The sequence below is a fragment of the Neofelis nebulosa genome, chromosome 4 (genome assembly GCF_028018385.1).
Source record: "Neofelis nebulosa isolate mNeoNeb1 chromosome 4, mNeoNeb1.pri, whole genome shotgun sequence".
NCBI lineage: Eukaryota > Metazoa > Chordata > Mammalia > Carnivora > Felidae > Neofelis > Neofelis nebulosa.
Window position 1 is genome coordinate 117,580,645 of NC_080785.1, and position 18,775 is coordinate 117,599,419.

The window sequence follows — 18,775 nt, forward strand, 5'->3', positions numbered from 1 at the left end:
TTCTGCTTTCCAGGCTAAATACACTTCTGACTTAGCTTATAGCAAACATGCTATGTCTCCTCTTTTGTTAAAAACCCTTTTTTTTTTAAACTACCATTTTTAGCAAGAATTTCCTGCCCTAATAAGCAACCAGGCATGCTGACATGCCATCAAAGAACAAGAAAACATTCCTCTCAGCTGCTCCTTTAGGAAACGTGTAAAATCTCCGCACTGCCTTCCAAAGCAGTCAAACGTCCCCAGAAACCAGGAAGTGCGAAGCCAGAGAAAGAAAGGGTCAGACTTTTTCCAAGGGTGGGGGCAATGTTAACTGAGCAGAACCAGGACAGAGGCCCCACAGGCCAAGGGACACGAGTCACTTTCCACTTACTCCCAAAACTCCATGACGGGAGAGGTGGCGTTCTGCAGGGACACATGACTGTGGTTGCTCACGTTCAGTTTCTGGAACTCCACACAATTCTCTACAGTGGAAACAAGACAAGAAAGAGAAGATTAACCTCTGCAAGGGCTGGACCTTGGGAAACATTCAAAGCTGATGGTGCAACCAGGTGGTTTTAACTAGCCGCTCTAAGCAAACATGCCTCAGAGAACACCGAGGAGGAAAATTGATCACTTACAGTTTAAATGAGAGGTCTGGTCTGATTAGAACAGGAGGGAAAGGTTTGGGGGCACAACACCTTCTCTCACTTCCACTCCAAATGCCCTATCAAACTCTCCTCCTGCACGGCTCTGAATTTCCTTTCCTTTTTTCCACTTCCCTACAGAAGCCCTCTCCATGGCATTTATCTGTCCTGCCCAGTGGCCCCAGCAGGGGTGGAGGGTCTAAAAGAGTGAGTCGGTCACAGTGTCCCTACAACAGTAATGCATTTGAGACTCCGTTTTCCTTCACGTAGGAAGACACTGATATCACAACTGCCTCATAAAGATGTGGGGACTGGATGAAATGGCGTGAGCCTGTAGGTGTAAAGAATTTCTGCTTTCTTCCTCATTCCCTCACTTGATTGGTCAATCCAAGAAAGGATTTATTGAACGTCTCATTTCATGAAACTTGATGACCAAGGGGGAGTTGAATTTCCAGTAAAAATATCCAACTGTTCAATCTTAAAGGCCCAGATTGACACCCTCCTCCAGGGAGACTTCATCTATCTCCCTCCCCTGAATTCTAAGAAAAGCAGAATGTAAAGACCCTCCAAGGAACCACCTTCTCCAACTCCCTTTAATTTTGAAGAGGAGAATCTAAGGTTCAGGAACAGTCAAGGGACCCATATCCCTACCCACTCCCTCCTCTATAAAGTCAGTTAGGGACGGAACTGGGAGTCCACTCCGTCCAGTGCCCCATCTCGTGATTATCACCCAGGTCTGTTTCCCACCACAGAACCTGCACCTCTTTACAGCACCCCTGTTTACAGAGCTCTGCGCCAGACTGTGAACTCCCCGAGGGCAGCTGCACTGTTCACTCTGGAGCCCCTGCACCCAGCACGGAGTCAGTGGTCTGCTTCGCTCTGGCACTGCTCTCTCCTCGCATGGGTACAAACCCTCCAACTACATCTGTAGCCTCTGGAGCAGGAAGCACCTCTCACACATGACATTTTTACACAACACAAGTGTTCACATGCTAGGAGAGAAAGGGGGCTGCAAACCAGTGGGAGAAAGGTTTGCCGTCTGCTGGGGAAAAGTCCCCCAATCGTCTCCCTCCTTCCTGCTCCTCCTGGCAAGGACTAACCATATTCTGAAAGCGGGGCGGGGGGGGGGGGTCTGTGGGGGCCACAACATCCTGAAAGGAGTCTGAAAACCTGAGATTATAGGAACCCTCATGCCTTTTTCCAGGGAAGGGAGCCCTTAGTTTTGATCAGTCTCTAAAACAGTGTGTCTCTTTGTTTTTTCCCTAGAGTAAACAAATTTCTCAGACATCCAACATTGACAAGGTATTTTTATTAAAATGACATCTGTGTACAAATAAATGAGTTATAAAGTCCTTGTGATTATAGTATTCATACGACTATAAAACCAGAATTAAATTTATGCATTAAATACCAACTACGGAACACAATTCAAACTGATAGCATAAAATGTATGTGTAGGACAATGCCATTTTGTGAAATTAAATGGATTTCCTGACAGGAGAGTGGAGCCAAAGGGAGGAGGCAGGGTCTATGGAGTTCAGCTTGCCTATTCTTCCACTGGCTATTTGAGAAGCAATTCTACTATCATTTTCCTCTGGTCACACTTGTGCAAGATCTTCATTCTTACAGTTTGTGGCATTCCTAACTGGACTTTGATGAATACCAAAGCACCATTTACAAATTAAATCTCTGTGCTCTCCTCCATTGGCCACCATCATCCTACTTATCAAGAACCCATCTTAAACTGTAAATACGCACAACGCTGGGCACTGAAGTCTCCTGACTGTCCTCGGTGGAAGGTGGTTGTGCAGATAATCTAGAACATGTGCGTATTTTTAGAGTGCCCTCAAAATAAACACACACAATTAAATTATCATGGAGGACTTGCAGGCCTCCAAGAATATATCCTTGAATTTTAATTTGATAAACATCTCTATGAAGTCCCCAGCCACAGAAAGGTTAGGAACCAGTGCCCTAAAGAGAGATAGTGAGACCTCCACACAATCCAACAGTGGGAGCAGGGCAGTCATCACAGCACTGGAAGTGACATCACAGCACTTTCTAGACCTACTATTCCCTACTCCCTGTTCCTTTATGCTGATAACCAACATCCCACCCAATCTTACCATACCTCAGCCTACAGGATGAAACGACCCTTCCGGGGACAACCTAACCACAGGTTATAACACAGATGGTGAACAGCTTAAAGCATGTGTGTTCATTCCAGTCAAAAGGCAGTGGCTGCCTGGAGCACTGCTGAGAAGGGTTCTGAGGCCAAGACTAGGCTCAAAAGGATAGAGTTCTACAGTCAATTAGTGAGGTCTGCTCTGAGCACAGCCATCACAGATAGGGAATAAATATGTTGTTGCTTTCCCTGGATTTTAAGACACCATCTTGATAGGATGGACAAATTGAAAAGCAAACAGCACATTAGAATCCAAAGTAATCTAAAGAGTTATCCATTCAAGGAAGTGGGAGAGTGGTACATTCAAATTTCTACCTGGGTTAGATTGGGAAAGTAAATAAGCAATGTGAGCTGAGTGGAGACTGTGGCCAACTTGTGGACAGATGCCTTATCCAAAGACAACTGCTTATCAGCCCCAGCTGCTGTCAAGCAAGACTGTGAGAATGTGGGTCTGCTATTGCCAGATCTTTTATTTATTTTTTTTCAAGAGAAGCGGGAAATTTGGATTTTCATGTGAGGTCTTCTGGTTTTTAAATTTTGGCAACCAAACACATTTTTGAAATTCACTGATCACTGAGTTAAAGCCTAACTGGTCTACAGGCCCATGGTTTGCAACCCTTGATCTAGCCTAACCCATTCATTTTACAGAGGAAAATCTGACACCCAGAGGGGCCTGGCTGGAACTAGAGCCTGAACCTCTCTCTGCCCACAAAGGGCTCAGTCTCTGTATTCAGCAAAGCGAGGAAAGAACATCACCATTCTTCTACCCATGCCAATTACTGAGCCAGGGCAACCAGACCCAGTGCAGAACTGATCTCCAGTTTCAGTCGAATCTGGATTCATGTCAAGAGGCCAGGATTGATGTCCAGGACAAGGGCATACCCCCAATCCCTGGTCCCCCAGCAGGACCTGCAGAGAGACCCTCCCTGGGGACCATACCTGTGTTCCACTCATGCCCACAGGTAGCCCAGGGGAGCTCGGTGGTGAAGCAGTTGCTCAGGTAGAAAATGGCCCATGCCAGGATAATGATGTAGTACACGTTTAGATGGGCCTCGATCACCTGTGTTGCATAGCCAATGCCTGAAAGAACAAAGGGAGTGATGTGGGTCTCTTACCACCTTGTTAAAACAGTCTCAGCTGCCTTTCACAGCCTGACATCACCCAGGCACCATTTCATTCTTGAACTCAGTGCTTACCTTCAAACAAAGGGCAAACTTTCCTCCAACATGTAATGCCACCTTCACTCGTGAACTGTCCCAGAGCTGTTTCCAAGAAAAAAACAGGAATTCCACAGCAAATAAAAAACACCACATAGGGAATCAGGAACGCCCCTACAAGGATGCAAAGTAAGGGAATGAGGTTAAAATTGCCTCTACTATTTCGAGTTCAGCACAAGAAATCTTTAATAATCACCTACTACGTGCAAGACATAATGTTCACTGAGCTTGAGGTCAAGTTCACATCTTGACGACCATAGTCAGAAAACATGGCCCTGGGTTTGTGCTCTCTGCACATCTACCTCACATCTCCCAGCCTCAACTTGTTCATCTGTAAAATAGGGCTTTTAATATTTAACATCCGTACCACTTATCTCACAGAAATGTTGTGCATCTAAGATGATAATGTAAAAAGGAAGTGTTCTCTTTGCTTAATTCTATAATGTATATATTTCACTCTCTAGCACTCTCTAGGTTAAATCCATTCTCTCCCTGAACATTACATTCTTCTTTTTTATCCTAAAGTAACCTTAACAGGCTAGGTGAAGGGGACCCCTTCTTCCTATTTACTTTGGAAGTGATCTGCAAAAAAAAAAAAAAAAAAAATCTTTTTCATTAAGAAAAGCATTCTCAAGGAGATGTGCTATTAGCAATATGGCGCCCCAGTACATGAGACCCAGCTATGGAGTTGACTTATAAGGGGTTTGCAGCAAGTATCTATCTCCCCAGAAGGCTGACTGAATCAATCTGAGAAAGACCGCCATAAGCTTTAGTGCTCCTATCCTGGTACACAATACCCACCGCCTGGGCCTTTCTTTGAAACAAATGAAATAACTCAGGTGAGCATGAGCTACTATAACCAGAAAAGGATTTTCCAAATCCCTCATTCCCTCTCACCTGTTTAATAACAAAGCTTGGAAACACATGCTATTCCTCACGATCTAATCTAACAAATGAAGGCTTTAACTGAAATTGCTTTTTGCTAAATGAAGTCTCTTCAGCCTTAGAACTAATAGCAACAATTTTGATCAAACCTGATAGTAGGACCACATCCATCAAATTTTGAAAGCGTCTTTGAAAAGCTTTTGGGGGCAAGCTACTGTTTTGTTGTTGTTGTTGCTGTTTTCGTTTTCTTAGTTTCACATTGGGAAAGAAACCCTTTAAACTATTGCTGGGATCTATGAATAGAATTGTATAGATTTTTTTTTTTAAAGGCAAGCAGTGGATAATCAGATACTCCAGCTATATCAGAAGGCAAAAAGTGTGTGAAAGGAACAAGACGGTCTGTTTGCTGAATATAAATCTAAGTGATTAGAAGAAGCTACAACAGGTTTGCTAATATGCTGTGAACCCTCTAGAACCTAACAGCACTTTCTGAAAGACTTCTACCCATGTATTCGCAAAGCTAGTACTCAAGATAACCACCTCAATTAAATCAGGATATTTGTGTGCCCAATGGGGACTCTTGGCGAGTTAAAAAAAAAAAAAAACTAATTTTTAAATTTTACTCACTGCAACTTTTTTTTCTTTTAATCTGTGCAGAATTTGTAATTAACCCAATTTACTCTGTCTCCTCCTTTTAGGAATGCATTGTTTTGGTATAACAATTTCCTGTATTAAAAAAAAAAAAAAAGATGCTAAAACGATTTTTGCCTGGGACTACCCTAAACAGGGTTTCCACAGGTTTCTAAGAAGACATGGCAGCTAATAAAGGCTGAATCTGCAAAAAGGCAGAACTCAGCTGAGGCCACAGGGCACGTTCCAGGTCTCCAAGTCCACTCCCTCTGTCCCCAGTGCCAAGCCACCAACACCGGCGGCCACTTCATTACCAGTGCAGAGCAGGCTTGGAGCAGCCTGGGCTTTCAGGATGAATGTCTCCAAAGAAAGGGCCTGGGCCAAGCAGTACCCTTCTCGCTCTCCCTGCAGCTGCTCGAACAGGAAGTCCTACTCCCAGCGGCCTAACAGTGTGGTCCCTGCCAGCCAACTTCTGAGCCACCTCCACTGGGGTCTTGGGAATCTGCTAGAGGGGCAGGGGCACAGCAAAGAGAGAGGAATACATGGACACAAGCTTTTCCTGGGAGAAACTGTGCCACCCACGAAGGTTTCACAAGGTCCCTTGCCACACACCTACCATCTGTCCTGCTGATAGGACAGGTGGAGGCTCCTAAAGTCCTTCAGCTGAAAGATTTGAGGATTCACTGCAGAATCTCCACCAAACTGACTCGGACAAGTCACTAGGAACAACTCTCTCATCACCTTCCTCTCCCTGTCCCCCACTCCACAGTCTCGAAGCATCTCCTAAACATTAAATCAGTGTCGTTGCTCTTTGTCCGTGTCTCTGACACCAGTGAAAGAAACCGCTTGGTGCCAGTGCTTCCGCCAGATAGGCCCGAAAAGAGGACCTAGTAAAGGCCTTAAGGGCAAATGAAAGACGGGGCGGGCAATCAAACATCAACACCTCGCCCAAAAGTCCTCCCTGTTGTCAGTCCAATCCCAGTTTAAAACAAGGCCTTGGTGTCAGAATCCCATCTTTATCTCTTTATGGGGTTACTTCTCTGACCCTTTGCATCCTCATCTGCAAAATGGGCTTGCCACTGCCTGCAGAGATGACTTTAAGGATGAAATGAGATGATGGAGGGAAAGCGGAGTCTGGCATTTCACTAAGTGCTCAGAACCCCAGCCTACACGGATCCTGATCAGAGTCCTTTTCCTTCACACTGGTTTCCAGTTGGGGAAGCTGAGGCTCCAAGGGGCTGTCTCCTGCCCCAGACGCTAAGGCACGTCTCAAAAGCAAGGAAGGGCTCCCAGCATGGGCCTCCACCCGACGCTGGCTCAGAACACACCTGGCGACCACGTCCTCGCGTGCTGGCAGGCGGCACATTCAGGTGCGAAGAAACGTGCACATGCGCCCTGGGACAGGCGAGCCTAGCCCCGGGAGAGCTCACGCGCCAGGTGGCCCAAGGCAGGCACTCCCCACGAGGGTCCCGCTACACGCAGGCGCGGGAGGGGTCACTCGCTCACCCCCTTGCTCCCCGCCCCCACCGGGCCGCTTTCCCCTCCTCATTCCCGCTCACGCCGCGCGCGCCGCCTCACCTCCTCCGTTCTTGTAGCACAGGTAAGGGAAGCGCCACACGTTCCCCAGCCCGATGATCTCCCCAGCCACGCTCAGCACGAACTCCACCTTGTTGTTCCAGTGGCCGCGCTCGTGGACCGCCTTGTCGCGCTTGTCGCGCGGGTCGCGCGCGGGCGCCGCGCCCCCGCTGCAGCCGCCGCCGCCTCCCAGCGCCTCAGACTCCCGCGCCTCCTCGGCAGCCTTCCCATTGCCCAGAGGCAGCGCCTTCTCCGCCGTCATGGCCGCGCTGGCTGCCTCGTGCGCCGGGCCCGGCTCTGCGCCGCCGCCCCGGGCGGGCTGGCTTTTCAGGAGGCGCGAGCGGGCGGGAGGGGGGAGGCAGGGGGTGGAGCTGAGGGGCCGGGCCGGGCCAGCGCGGGGACCGGGACGCGGCGCGGCGGCCCGGCCCTCAGGGCGCCCACGCCGCCTCAGCCCGGCAGGGCCCGGGAGCCCGCGAGCACCTTGCGCGCGCCGAGCACCTTGCGCGCGCCGAGCACCTTGCGCGCGCCGAGCACCTTGCGCGCGCCGAGCACCTTGCGCGCGCCGAGCACCTTGCGCGCGCCGAGCACCTTGCGCGCGCCGAGCACCTTGCGCGCGCCGAGCACCTTGCGCGCCCTTCCTGTTCTTCCTACTGGCCTCAGCACAAGAGTGGAAGCGCCCATTCAGGCCTAGGTTGGGCTGCTGACGCCAAACCCCCAAATTCCACCACTCACTGTAATCTCCAACAGCTTGGGCCTCGGTTGCCCATCTCTAATAAGAGAAGTGGGCTCTAGACCAGGCATCTCCAACTTTAAGGTGCACACCAAGCACCTGCGGGTCCCTGCAGATCCTGATCCAGGGAGTCGAGCTGGGCTGGAGCTTCTGCGTTTCTAACAAGCACCCAAGTGCTGTGGATGTTGCTGGTCCGGAGACCACACCTGAAGGTAACAGGGAGTAAATGAACTCAATTTCTTCCCACTTCTCAAGGTTTGTGAGCTCCCATAGGATGGGTACACCTTCATGTCTTGTTCATCCTCGTGCTCACTGTTCTAAACACAAGGAGGCAGGACAGTGTGGCAGTTAAGGGCATCTGTCTGATGACAGGCAAACACAAGTTGAATCTCACACTCCACCTGTCTGAGCTGTGTGAAGTCATCTGACCTCTGTGCCTGAATTTCCTGATCTGCAAAAGTTAATACCAACAATGCCTTTCTTAGGGTGTGTGTGTGTGTTTGTGTATGTGTGTGTGTACTTAATGAGAAAATGCTTATAAAGTACTTAGTACGTTGGAAGTGCTCAATGAACATTAGCATTTTTTAGCATTATCATACAATGTGTAGTTACACAATGTACATATGTATGCATCTTCTTGTTTACTATCCATCTCACCACTCAAGTTTAAGAATGATATACACTGTATCATTCATTATAATAGCCACAGAGCTTAGCACAAGACCTAGCACATAGTAGGTGTTCAGTAAATACTTAGGGCAAAAGAGGGAGAAAGGGAGGAAGAAGAAGGGGGAAAGAAAATTAGTGGGCAAGGAGCCACAGAGATAGATCCACCTCTGTCATTTCACAGCCCTGGAGAAGCCCAACCACATGAGCTGTTACTAATGCCACCCACTGTGCTCTCCATCCATCCCTTGGAGCTCCTTCTGGGGCTCTCTCAGGAAGAACCTCCCCATCTGGTAGCCCTCAGCTTCTCCTTTCATTCTGGCTTACAACAGCTCCAGTCTCTCCCCACCTCCAACCCCCTAGAAAACCCTTCCTGCCTCCATCTTCCCATTTCAGGCCTCCTTCCTCCCCTCCCCCTCACTACCATGTTTCTTGAAAGAGTAAGTTTACATGCTGCTGGCCCTGTCTTCACCTCCCACTCATTGCTCAGCCCATAGCAATCTGGCGCCCACTCCCACCATTCCTCTGAAAGTGCTGTCTGTGAAGTCCCTCTTCTTTTGGCAGATCTTACAGTCCTTAGTCCGTCCCCATCCTGCCTGATCTCCAGGTAACTTTCTGCACCATTTCCCCCTCTTGCTGTCGTAAAATTCACACTTGCATGCTTTTCTTAACACTGCCTGCCTCAGCTGCTGTTTCTCTCCCTACTTCTGTCCTCTTAAATCTCATCTCTCTCATGGCTTTAGCCTCCCAGTGAAATACTGATGGTTCCCACACCTCTGTCCCCATGCACTGTGCAGGGTATGTTCTAAAGCAAAGATCTTGCGGTGTTTGGGGTGAGAGTAAACTGAATTCAGGTAGATGTGGGGTCACATCCAGGCTGTACCCCTTATGAACTGTGTTATCCCTGTCCTCAGGCTGTCTCCTCTGCTAAGTGGGGTTGATACTAGTTCTGACCTCATGGGATGGGTGCGAGGGTTTGCAGGGTGAAAGCATTGAAAGCAATAGGTCTCTGTGAACAGTAGCTGTTATTTTTATTGTGACGATGATGGCGATGTCATTCCCTTGCTGAAAAATCCGCATTGGCTTTCCTTTTCCTACAGGATGAAATCAAATTGCTTATCTTGGCATTCAAAATTACCCCACAGTCTGTCCCAGCCTTTCCTTCTAAATTGATGCCTTTTCTATCCCACACTAAGACTCTATATGAGTACAGTAAAACCTTGGCTTGTGAGTAACCTGTTTTGCGAGTATTCCACAAGGTGAGCAAATGTTTCTAACATCCTAATAAATGAGCGTTAGCTTGCCAAACATCACATGATCACAACTGAACAATGATTCTTCTCTCTCTCTCTCTCTCTCTCTCTCTCTCCCTCTCTCCCTGCGGGATTGTGGGTGGTCGTCTCCCATGCTCAGATGCTCAGTCTCAGGCCACAGCCTTTGGCAGAAATCAATGATTTTTCAGAATGTTGGAAGGTGCCCACAACTGGCACTCGTGTATTTTTTGTCACTTCCAAGCACTTATGGACAGTCCTTACTTTTCCATACAAGAGTAAGCTTAGGAATGCTTTGCTTCATTCTCCCAGACTACCTGCAGATATAGACCCTTTCCTCTGCTGCTTTATTGACAGTTACATTAAATACAGTAAATAACAAGAGATTATTAATACTGCATGGTAGTCAACATCTGTGTAAGTGCATACAATGGCCCCCATGCAAAAAAAGGTTGAAAAGAAAGGCAGTAAGAATAAGGAGATGATTACAGTGGAAGTTAAGAAAGAAATCATCGAGAAGTACAAACAAGGTATGGGAGTGGCCAAAACTACAAGATTTTGTAAGAAGTCTATATATGCATCTTACCCACAGAGGAGGAGTGGAAAAAGGGGGAGGAATCCCTCACTTCAAATGAGATTAGGGAGAAGTGTAAAATGTGGGAAACAGTGAAAAATTTTGTAGAAAAGCACCACCCAAATAAGGCTGTAGCAGTGAGAGCAATGAATCTGTTTAGAAACAATGCAATGTTGCATTTTCACAAAATCCTCAAAAGGAGACAAAAGCAAGTGTCATTGGATTGGTTCCCTGTTAAAGTTGCATGAAAAGAAAAAGATTCCATTGAGCCAATAGATAGCAATGATTCAGTTAGTGATACTGAAAGTTGTCCTGCACAATAACCCTCCTCTCTCTTGTCTCCCTCACACCAGCCACAAAGGTTTTCAAAGGTAAGTACAGGTTAATTCGCTTATTTTTCTTTATATTTTGTATTTTCGTTATTATTTTGTATTATATTACAGTATTGTAATCATTTTTGTATGAATATTTTTGGGTTGTGGAACGAATCATCTGAGTTTCCATTATTTCTTAGGAGGAAATTCACTTTGATTACAAGTGTGTTTCTGGAGCAAATTATGCTCACAAGCCAAGGTTTTACTGTAATTGCATTTGGGGGGAGGATAGAGGGCGAGGGCATGATGCACAGTACTGCACATAGAATGGGCAATAAAGGAAGGAATTCATGTTTGACCTTGACAGTCCTTGTACACAGTAAGCACAGAGTGCCTCAGAGTCCCCCTGTTAAATGAACAACTATAGCAAAATTTTGAGACACAGTCCAACCCTTATTGCAACATTAGGCTGTCACCCCAAAATCTCTATAAACCTCCTTTGAATCTAATTGCATTTCACTTTATAATGTTCCTTAGCATAATTAGCTCCAGGAATTGACTTTCTCTGAGAAGCTATGATTTTCTGAGACCTGCCTGGGGAGCAACCACTGAACAGCATGAGAGGGTGGGGGTGGCCAGCCTCTGGCACAGACCTGGGCTCAGTTTTGCTGATGGATGCTCATGTGGCCTTGGGTAAGACCTCTTACCTCTGAGCTTTGGTGTCCTTGGTTTATCAAAATTATCTTGATTATCCTCATCTCCCAGGGTGGTCTTAGAGGTAAATTGAGACTACATGGAGAGAAGAATATTTTACATTACACTAATGTCCCAAACTTACCTCTCAGGGTTTTTGTAAAAAATTTTTTTAACATTTATACGTTTTTTTTAAGAGACAGTGTGAGCAGGGGAGGGACAGAGAGAGGGAGACACAGAATCGGAAGCAGGCCCCACACTCTGAGCTGTCAGCCCAGAGACCGACGCGGGGCTTGAACCCACGAACAGTGAGATCATGACCTGAACCAAAGTCAGACACTTAGCTAAGCCATCCAGGCACCCCTCACCTCTCAGGTTTTAATGTTTCCATATGAAAGTTGACCAAATCAGTATTTTCCTCCTAGAATTTAGTAAATAAATGTTTAAAGTCTATCCCCATGCTTACATCAGAGCTCTGGAAAAGACTTATTCTTTTTCCTCTTTCCTTATACAGAAGAACCCACATCTTCCCTATCATTTTGGAGCCTCATCTCTAGGCCTTTTCCATTTTGTTATTTCTTGAGTGGCAGTGACCTGAAGGGCATACACCCAGGCCCCTGGGATGGATGTACTTAGATTGGAGCAAGATGGGAATATGGGCCATGGATCATCCCCAGAGCTGGTCCTGATGCAGCACAGCATAGTGGTTAGGAACAGGGGCTCTACAGTCACACTTCCTGGGTTCAAAGCCCAGGTCTCCCTACTCAGCACATTATTCTCAGCTTCAGTTTCCTTATCTGCAAAATGAGAGTACTAGTAGTATTTGCCTTTAGTTGATATGAAGATTAAATGGGTTGGTATTTGTAAAGCACTTAGATTGTGCCTGAATTAGACATTCCTGTTCAATAAATATATGGTCTTCAATAAATATATGGTCTTCAAAGAATAGAATTGCCATGACTTCCTTATTCCTTTTTGGGGGCAAGAATTCAAAGTTTTTCATCTTCCAGAAATTGCCATCCTGAAGGCTTATTTAAACTTCAGCATGGCTCATTCATTCATTCTCCAAATACTTATGTTCTTCAATTATCTTCAGATACTTCAGATACTTGAGGTCGTGAGGGTGCAAAACTTAGAAAGCCTGCCCTGGCAGTATGCTGAAGCCAGCTCATACTAGCTCATGAAAGCCAATTATTAAGTTTTCAGGGATTTTGGGAGCTATAATTGGGAGCTGGAAGTCTGCTATAGTGGTTGTACTTACACCACAGGAAACTACAAAGGCTATAAATCAGCCCCGCGCCCACTTAGCAAGTGCACCAGCCCACCATTGTGGAATAGTGGAGGAGGCAGATCCTAGTTCAGGAATCGCAGAAATTAATAGAAGTTGGAAATTCTGGTTTACACCATAAAAGGGAGCCTTGCGGGTCTCGAAGAGCTTGTCACTGAGAGACTGACCTTGTCAAGGAGATCAGGGAGGACTCCCTGAGCAAATGACAGATGAGCTGAAGCCTGAAGGGACAGAAGCAATGAAGTGAATGAGGAGGGGTTGGGGGTCCTGAAAGACGATCACTGAGGCTGAGGCTGTAGCAGAGAGTGTGGATCAAGATGTGCCTGAAGGGGAAACTTTTTTGAGCAGTGAGTGACATTAGCATATTTGCATTGTAAAGAGATTACTGTGAAAAGTGGTTTATGGAGTAGGGTGAGTGCTATGAAGAGACTACTGTAATAGTCCAGGCAAGAGATGATGCAGCAGCTTACACGAGGGAGGTGGCAGTGGAGAGGAAGAGAGGAAGATAGAGTTGAGCGATATTGGTGGGGGGGTTGGGTGGTAAAACCCACAGAACTTGACCTGGGGCTGCATATGGAGGATGAAGAAAAGGAAGATAGGTCTGCCTGGTTAGTAGAACTCCGGCACCTCCAGTTTGTGTAGATACACCCACTCTGTCTTGCTCAGGGAGTGATAAGCCACAACCACTGAACCAGTGCACCGTCCTCAATTGTGTGAACAGCTGCAGGACCTAAACACCACATGGTTCCTCTCAAAGGAAGGAAGCTAAAAAGGCATTAGGCACCAGAAAGAACTTCCTACAAATCATCCAGTCTAAAGAATCTGTCCTAGGAGGTAGTGAACTCCTCGCATTAGAGATGCTGCCATGAAAGCTAGACTGGCACACAGAACTTATGGACAGGCTGTCCCAATCACAAGAGTCTCTGAGAACACAGTTTTCTGCAAAAACGTTGCCTCACTACCACCACTATAACAGGATTGCATTAACAATACCAATTTCTCACCCTTCCCTGTATCCATGCCATTTGCCATGTAACTCTGCAGGACCCTCCCAGCACTGGAGTTCAGTCATCTGACTTGCTCTGATCACTAGAATGAGGAAGAAGTGATGAGGTGCCAGTTCTAAGCCTTGAGTGACCGTAAATGTTTCTGTTTGGCTTCTGCCATTACCCTGTGAAGGATGTTCTGGGTCAGTCCACAGGTGAGGAGGAAAACAGGATATGGAGCAGAATTGCCCTGGCCTAAGTGCCTCAAGGCAAGCCCAGACTAAAGTAGAGACCTCAGGGACTACGGAGGTATGAGCAAACCCAGCCCAGCCCACCTCCCACCTCCTGACTTAGGAACTGTAATAATCAATGTCTGTTACATTTAGCCATGGAGTGTCAGTGGGCTTTATACACTTTTGTTCGTGTCCTTCCCCTTCTCCCCTTTGCTTATCAGGCACAACTCATTCTCTTAAGCCCATTGTAATGCTCATCTTCTTCATGAATTCTAAAATTATTTCTTCACCCTCTAAATTCTTAGGACTGCTTGATCACCGTACCTTCCAGGGTGAAGCATCATTTTGCAGCCTTTATACCACCAGACTGAGGAACTGCCCTCACCAGGTTGCTGTGGTAACATTCTTATTTTAATGCTTTCACTGCTGGTTCAGGGCAAGACCTTTACTCTTAGGGCCAGAATTAAGATGGACGGGTGACCCTGCCTGGGAACACCTCCCTCCCCTTGCCTCTTAGCCACCTCCCTGCCTGAGCCTTCACTCATCTGCTTATCTTCTGCCACAATCCCTAAAATGGACTTCTTTTTTTTTAATGTTTTTACATGTTTTATTTTATTTTATTTTTTTGAGAGACAGAGCACAAGCGGGGTGGGGTGGGGGGGAGCAGACAGAGAGGCACAGAATCCGAAGGAGACTCCAGGCTTTGAGCTGCCAGCACAGAGCCCGACATGGAGCTCACACCCACGAACCGTGAGATCATAGCCTGAGTCGAGGTTGGAAGCTTAACCGACTGAGCCACCTGGGTGCCCCTAGGACAGCCTTCTTTTGAAAGAAGGAAATACTGTTAAGACCTACCTGACTTTCCACTGAAATGTTTGGATGACCAAACTCAAGGAGACAATAATTGTATCTGTACACTACAGTAAATTGACGACTGGTCCTAAGTGTTCACTTGCCTGTAATTGTGTTCTATGTCCTCACTCTTGCTGTGGCCCCATGGTGGGCAGAGCATGCTTCCCCATCTCTTGACTATGTGGTTCATGTTGGCCAAGCAGAGGTTTGAAATGTACTTGTGTAATTGCACTTTCCCTCTTACCTGCTGACGTTACCATGAAAAAAAAAAATGTATCTCTTGTAGCTGCTGCCCTTTTAGCCTGATCCCCAAAAGGGGACAGTGGAGCAGAGAAACTCCAGCCAGACCTCAGATCCACAGCCTAAAGCAGAGCTGCCCCAGCCCATCCACAGTCAAGAGGAGTGCAGAATAAATGCACTGAGATTCTGAGGTTGTTACACAGGAAAAGCTGACTGATAACACTTTCACAGGCTATGCGAGGGCCCTCATGCACCCCGTCTGTTACACTGCACAAAACTAGTGTGGGGTAGGGATGGTAAGTGCTTCATTTTGCTCAGCATGAAGCTGAAGCTTAGAGATGTTGAGCAACTTGTCCAGAATCACACGGTCAAGTCAGAATTCAGTTCTTGGACGTATCCTCTGTGACCTACCAGGCCCGACTGTAGTACTCTCCTGGCCGCTGGTTTTACCCACGTGAACTATCTTTCCCTGTTTGATCTCAGTGGAAAAATGAGAGAACAAAGGAGGAAGTGTATATCTTTTCCTCATCTAAGCCCAAGAACATTTGTTTAAAACTTAATTATTCTATCCTGGATGCCAACCTGGGAAACAAATCCCCCATCTGGGCCCTGTTGCTATAAGAGAATGCTTTCCAAGTTCCACACACTGATTTTACACTTGGACTCTTAGCTGTTGTCCTTCTGGGATTGGGCAGCATCTGTGTGTGTGAACACACATCGTTCCTTGTGTTCTGATTTTCCTTGTGTTTATATCTAATGATCTCCTGGAAATCCTGGCTCAGATGTCTAAAGCCAGTAGCATGTCACAGATATTTACATTTGCCTACAGCTACAGCTCCTAGGACCACTGCATCTGGCCACACAGACTCTGAGTGCTCAACTCTGGGGACCCCATTTACATTGTTACTTTGGAATTGTGCGATATGGTGGCCCTGGTCCTCTTATGACAGATGTCAACACTGACCTCAAGTTACCCAACTGGTAAAATGCTGTGCTCTCCACTGGCCCCAGCTATACCATGCCTTGTAACTATACAGCAAAGTGTTCAACTATCTCCTAGAGAGAATCATAGACTAAGAAGTGAATGACTATTAAAGATACATGCAACCCCAAGTCATAGCTCTCTGGTTCAGAGTTTCTCTGGTAACAATGACACCCCAAGCATTGTTTCTGCTGCTTTCTTTATTGCAACTCACTATAAAAAAATTTAACATGGGCAACTTTTAAAGAAATTTTCCTGGTGCCCTAACATCCCCTTCACAGATAGAGCCCCACAATTATTCTTAAAACCAACAGCTGTGATTGGAGGTCTTCTTTGTGCCAAGCAATGTACTAAGTGCTGGTGATGACTCAGAAATGGTCTTGGCCTTTCAGTGAGATAACAAACAATAATCCAGTATGGCAGGCACTAGTATAGAGATCCATGCAAGATCTTAAGGAAGCACAGAGGAAAGGACACCTCTCCTCCTTCAGGGTTGCATAAACTTCAGGGAGGAGGTAAAATTTGCATTAATCCCTTAAGATATGACTGGGAGTGCAGGTGGGGAAAGGAGAGGAAGCTATGTCAGGCAGAGGCACCGTGGAAGCAAAGGCATGGAATTATGGAGATGCCTGGTGGGCTTGGGGGATGCCACCTACCTAGAACTGCCTTGCCTAACAGAGCAGCCACCAGCCGCATGTAGTTACCAAATGATTAAATATGGCTGGTCTTAACTGCAATGTGTTAAAACACATTCTGTATTTCAAAGACTTAGAATAAAAAAAGAAGAATGTAAAATAGTTAATATTTTCAATATTTACTACATGTTGAAATTATAATGTCTTGGTTTATACTGGGTACAATGTTGTGATTTATAAGAAATATATATTTAGTCATTAAGATAACCAAAATACATTTTTATACATATTTGGTCTTCCATGATTCCTAGTTCACAGATCCCCAAATGCTTAGAATTTCCTAAGTGGAAAAGATCAACAGAACCATCTTTTGTCCCAATATTTGATCTCTCATTCTCAGTTCCTGAAATCACTTGAGGGCCATTAAGTTGAAATGAGTATGTTGTTATTTATAATAATTTTCTTTCCACCACGGCTGGGTTTATGGTAATGAAGTGATTTATAGAGGCTGGTTACTAGTGGAACCAACCACGAATAGAGGATTGCAACTTTCAGTCCTGTCCCCTCGCCTCCAGGAAGGGAAGGAGAGATGGAGGTTTAGTCAGTCACCAGTGGCCAATGATTTAATCAGTTGTTTCTATGTAATGAAACCTCAGTAAAAACCCAGAAGGACAGGGTTCATATCACTTCTGGAGTAGTGAACACATGGAAATCTGGGGAGATTGGTGCACTAGGACAGAGCATGGAAATTCCACACCCCTTCCTCATGCCTTACCCCAGGCATCTATTCCATCTGGCTGTTCCTGAGTTATATCCTTTTATAATAAATTGGTAGTATAGTAAGTAAGCTGTTTTTCTGAGATCTGTGAGCCAGTATTGTGAAGCGATTCAACCCAAGGAGGGCATCATGGGAAACTTTGATTTATAGCTTGTCAGCCAAAAGCACAGGTGACAGCCTGGACTTGTGATTATGCCAGAAGTCGAGGGGTGGGCAGTCTTGTGGGACTGAGCCCTTAACCCGGGGAATCTGATTTCTGATGCAATCTCTGGTAGATAGTGTCAGAACTGAGAACTGAGAACCCAACTGAGAATTGCTTGCTGGCAGTGGGGTGGGGGTGGGGGAATCCCACAAACATTGGATAGTGATCAGAATCATTTATTGGGTTAAATAAAATATACTCAAAATTAATTTCATCCTTTTTTCTTATACTTTTTAAACATGGCTACTAAAAAAATTAAATTGCTTGTGTGACTTATATTTCTATCAGACAGCATTAGTCTAGAAAAGCTAGGGCAGTAGAAGACAATAAATTAAGAACGGAGCCTTTAATTCATCTGTGGGCTTAAAATGAACCTCCAGACACACTCAACTTGCCACACAAATCATAGTACCAGCCACTCACTACTAGGTGGCACCCAGCCTCTTCACACTCTTATGTTCTCTGCCCAGCCTCTGAAGCATCTGTGCTTCTGATTCTGCTGTGTGGACCAATGTGATGGCCACACTTTTTAGAGTGGCAGCCAAAGCATTTAGTGTCTCAGCTTTTCAAGGCCATGGCTGTCCAGTTGAGATATAATGTTAGAAAAAGTTGATCCACACTGCAAACCCAATCCAAGTCCCAACCAAGTAAGTTCTCAGGGGGCTATTTGAGGTCTCCAATCAAAGCTATTGCCAAATCCAAACCAGACAGTTTCCTGCCCGAGGCTGGGTATTCAGCCATGACTTAGCGATCAGGCACCCCCCAGTGGGCCATTTGCTTCTCATCAAGCCATGAGTTACAATATGCTCTGCCCATTTCTAACTGCCCATCTGTTTTCCTCTTTGGAGGATGGCGAGGGGACAGGTGTCTGTCACTGCCCCAAGCAGATCTTTCTCAACTGTGTTCTTGCAGATTTCCTTACTCAGCCCACACCACTAATAGTTTGTAGCTTATATTAGCATCATCTCCAAATTACATTTGAGCAAACCAGGTTGGAAGAGATTGAGTGGCCCACACAGCTTGTAAGTGGAGTTGCCAGGGCTTGGATTTGGGTCTCCTGCCTCCAAAGTCATCTTTCATTGTCCAGCCTAGCCTCAGCCTTAATGTGTTATTCAACCTCCCATGTTCTAGTCATAAAGCTCTGTGTTACTTAAGAGAGTGGTGGCTGCTGTAACAGATAAACTCTCAAAGCTCAGTGCTTGCCCACGTTCGAAGTTTA

General features: G+C 46.1%; 1 protein-coding gene across 2 annotated transcripts in view; it reads right to left on the reverse strand.

The window, feature by feature from the left end:
* Nucleotides 1–7,445, reverse strand: part of SLC6A11 (solute carrier family 6 member 11) — a 132,195-nt gene extending 124,750 nt beyond the window's left edge. The window contains exons 1-4 of one of the 2 annotated variants that reach the window (XM_058725995.1): nucleotides 7,116–7,445; nucleotides 4,002–4,136; nucleotides 3,745–3,885; nucleotides 368–458 (exon numbers count right to left, since the gene is read on the reverse strand). In XM_058725995.1, the coding sequence (XP_058581978.1) occupies nucleotides 368–458; nucleotides 3,745–3,885; nucleotides 4,002–4,136; nucleotides 7,116–7,374 (626 nt within the window). In that variant the 5' untranslated portion in view covers nucleotides 7,375–7,445. The remainder of the gene's footprint in view (nucleotides 1–367; nucleotides 459–3,744; nucleotides 3,886–4,001; nucleotides 4,137–7,115) is intronic. The other variant, XM_058725994.1, reaches the window with a different exon arrangement.
* Between the last annotated feature and the right edge of the window lie 11,330 nt (nucleotides 7,446–18,775).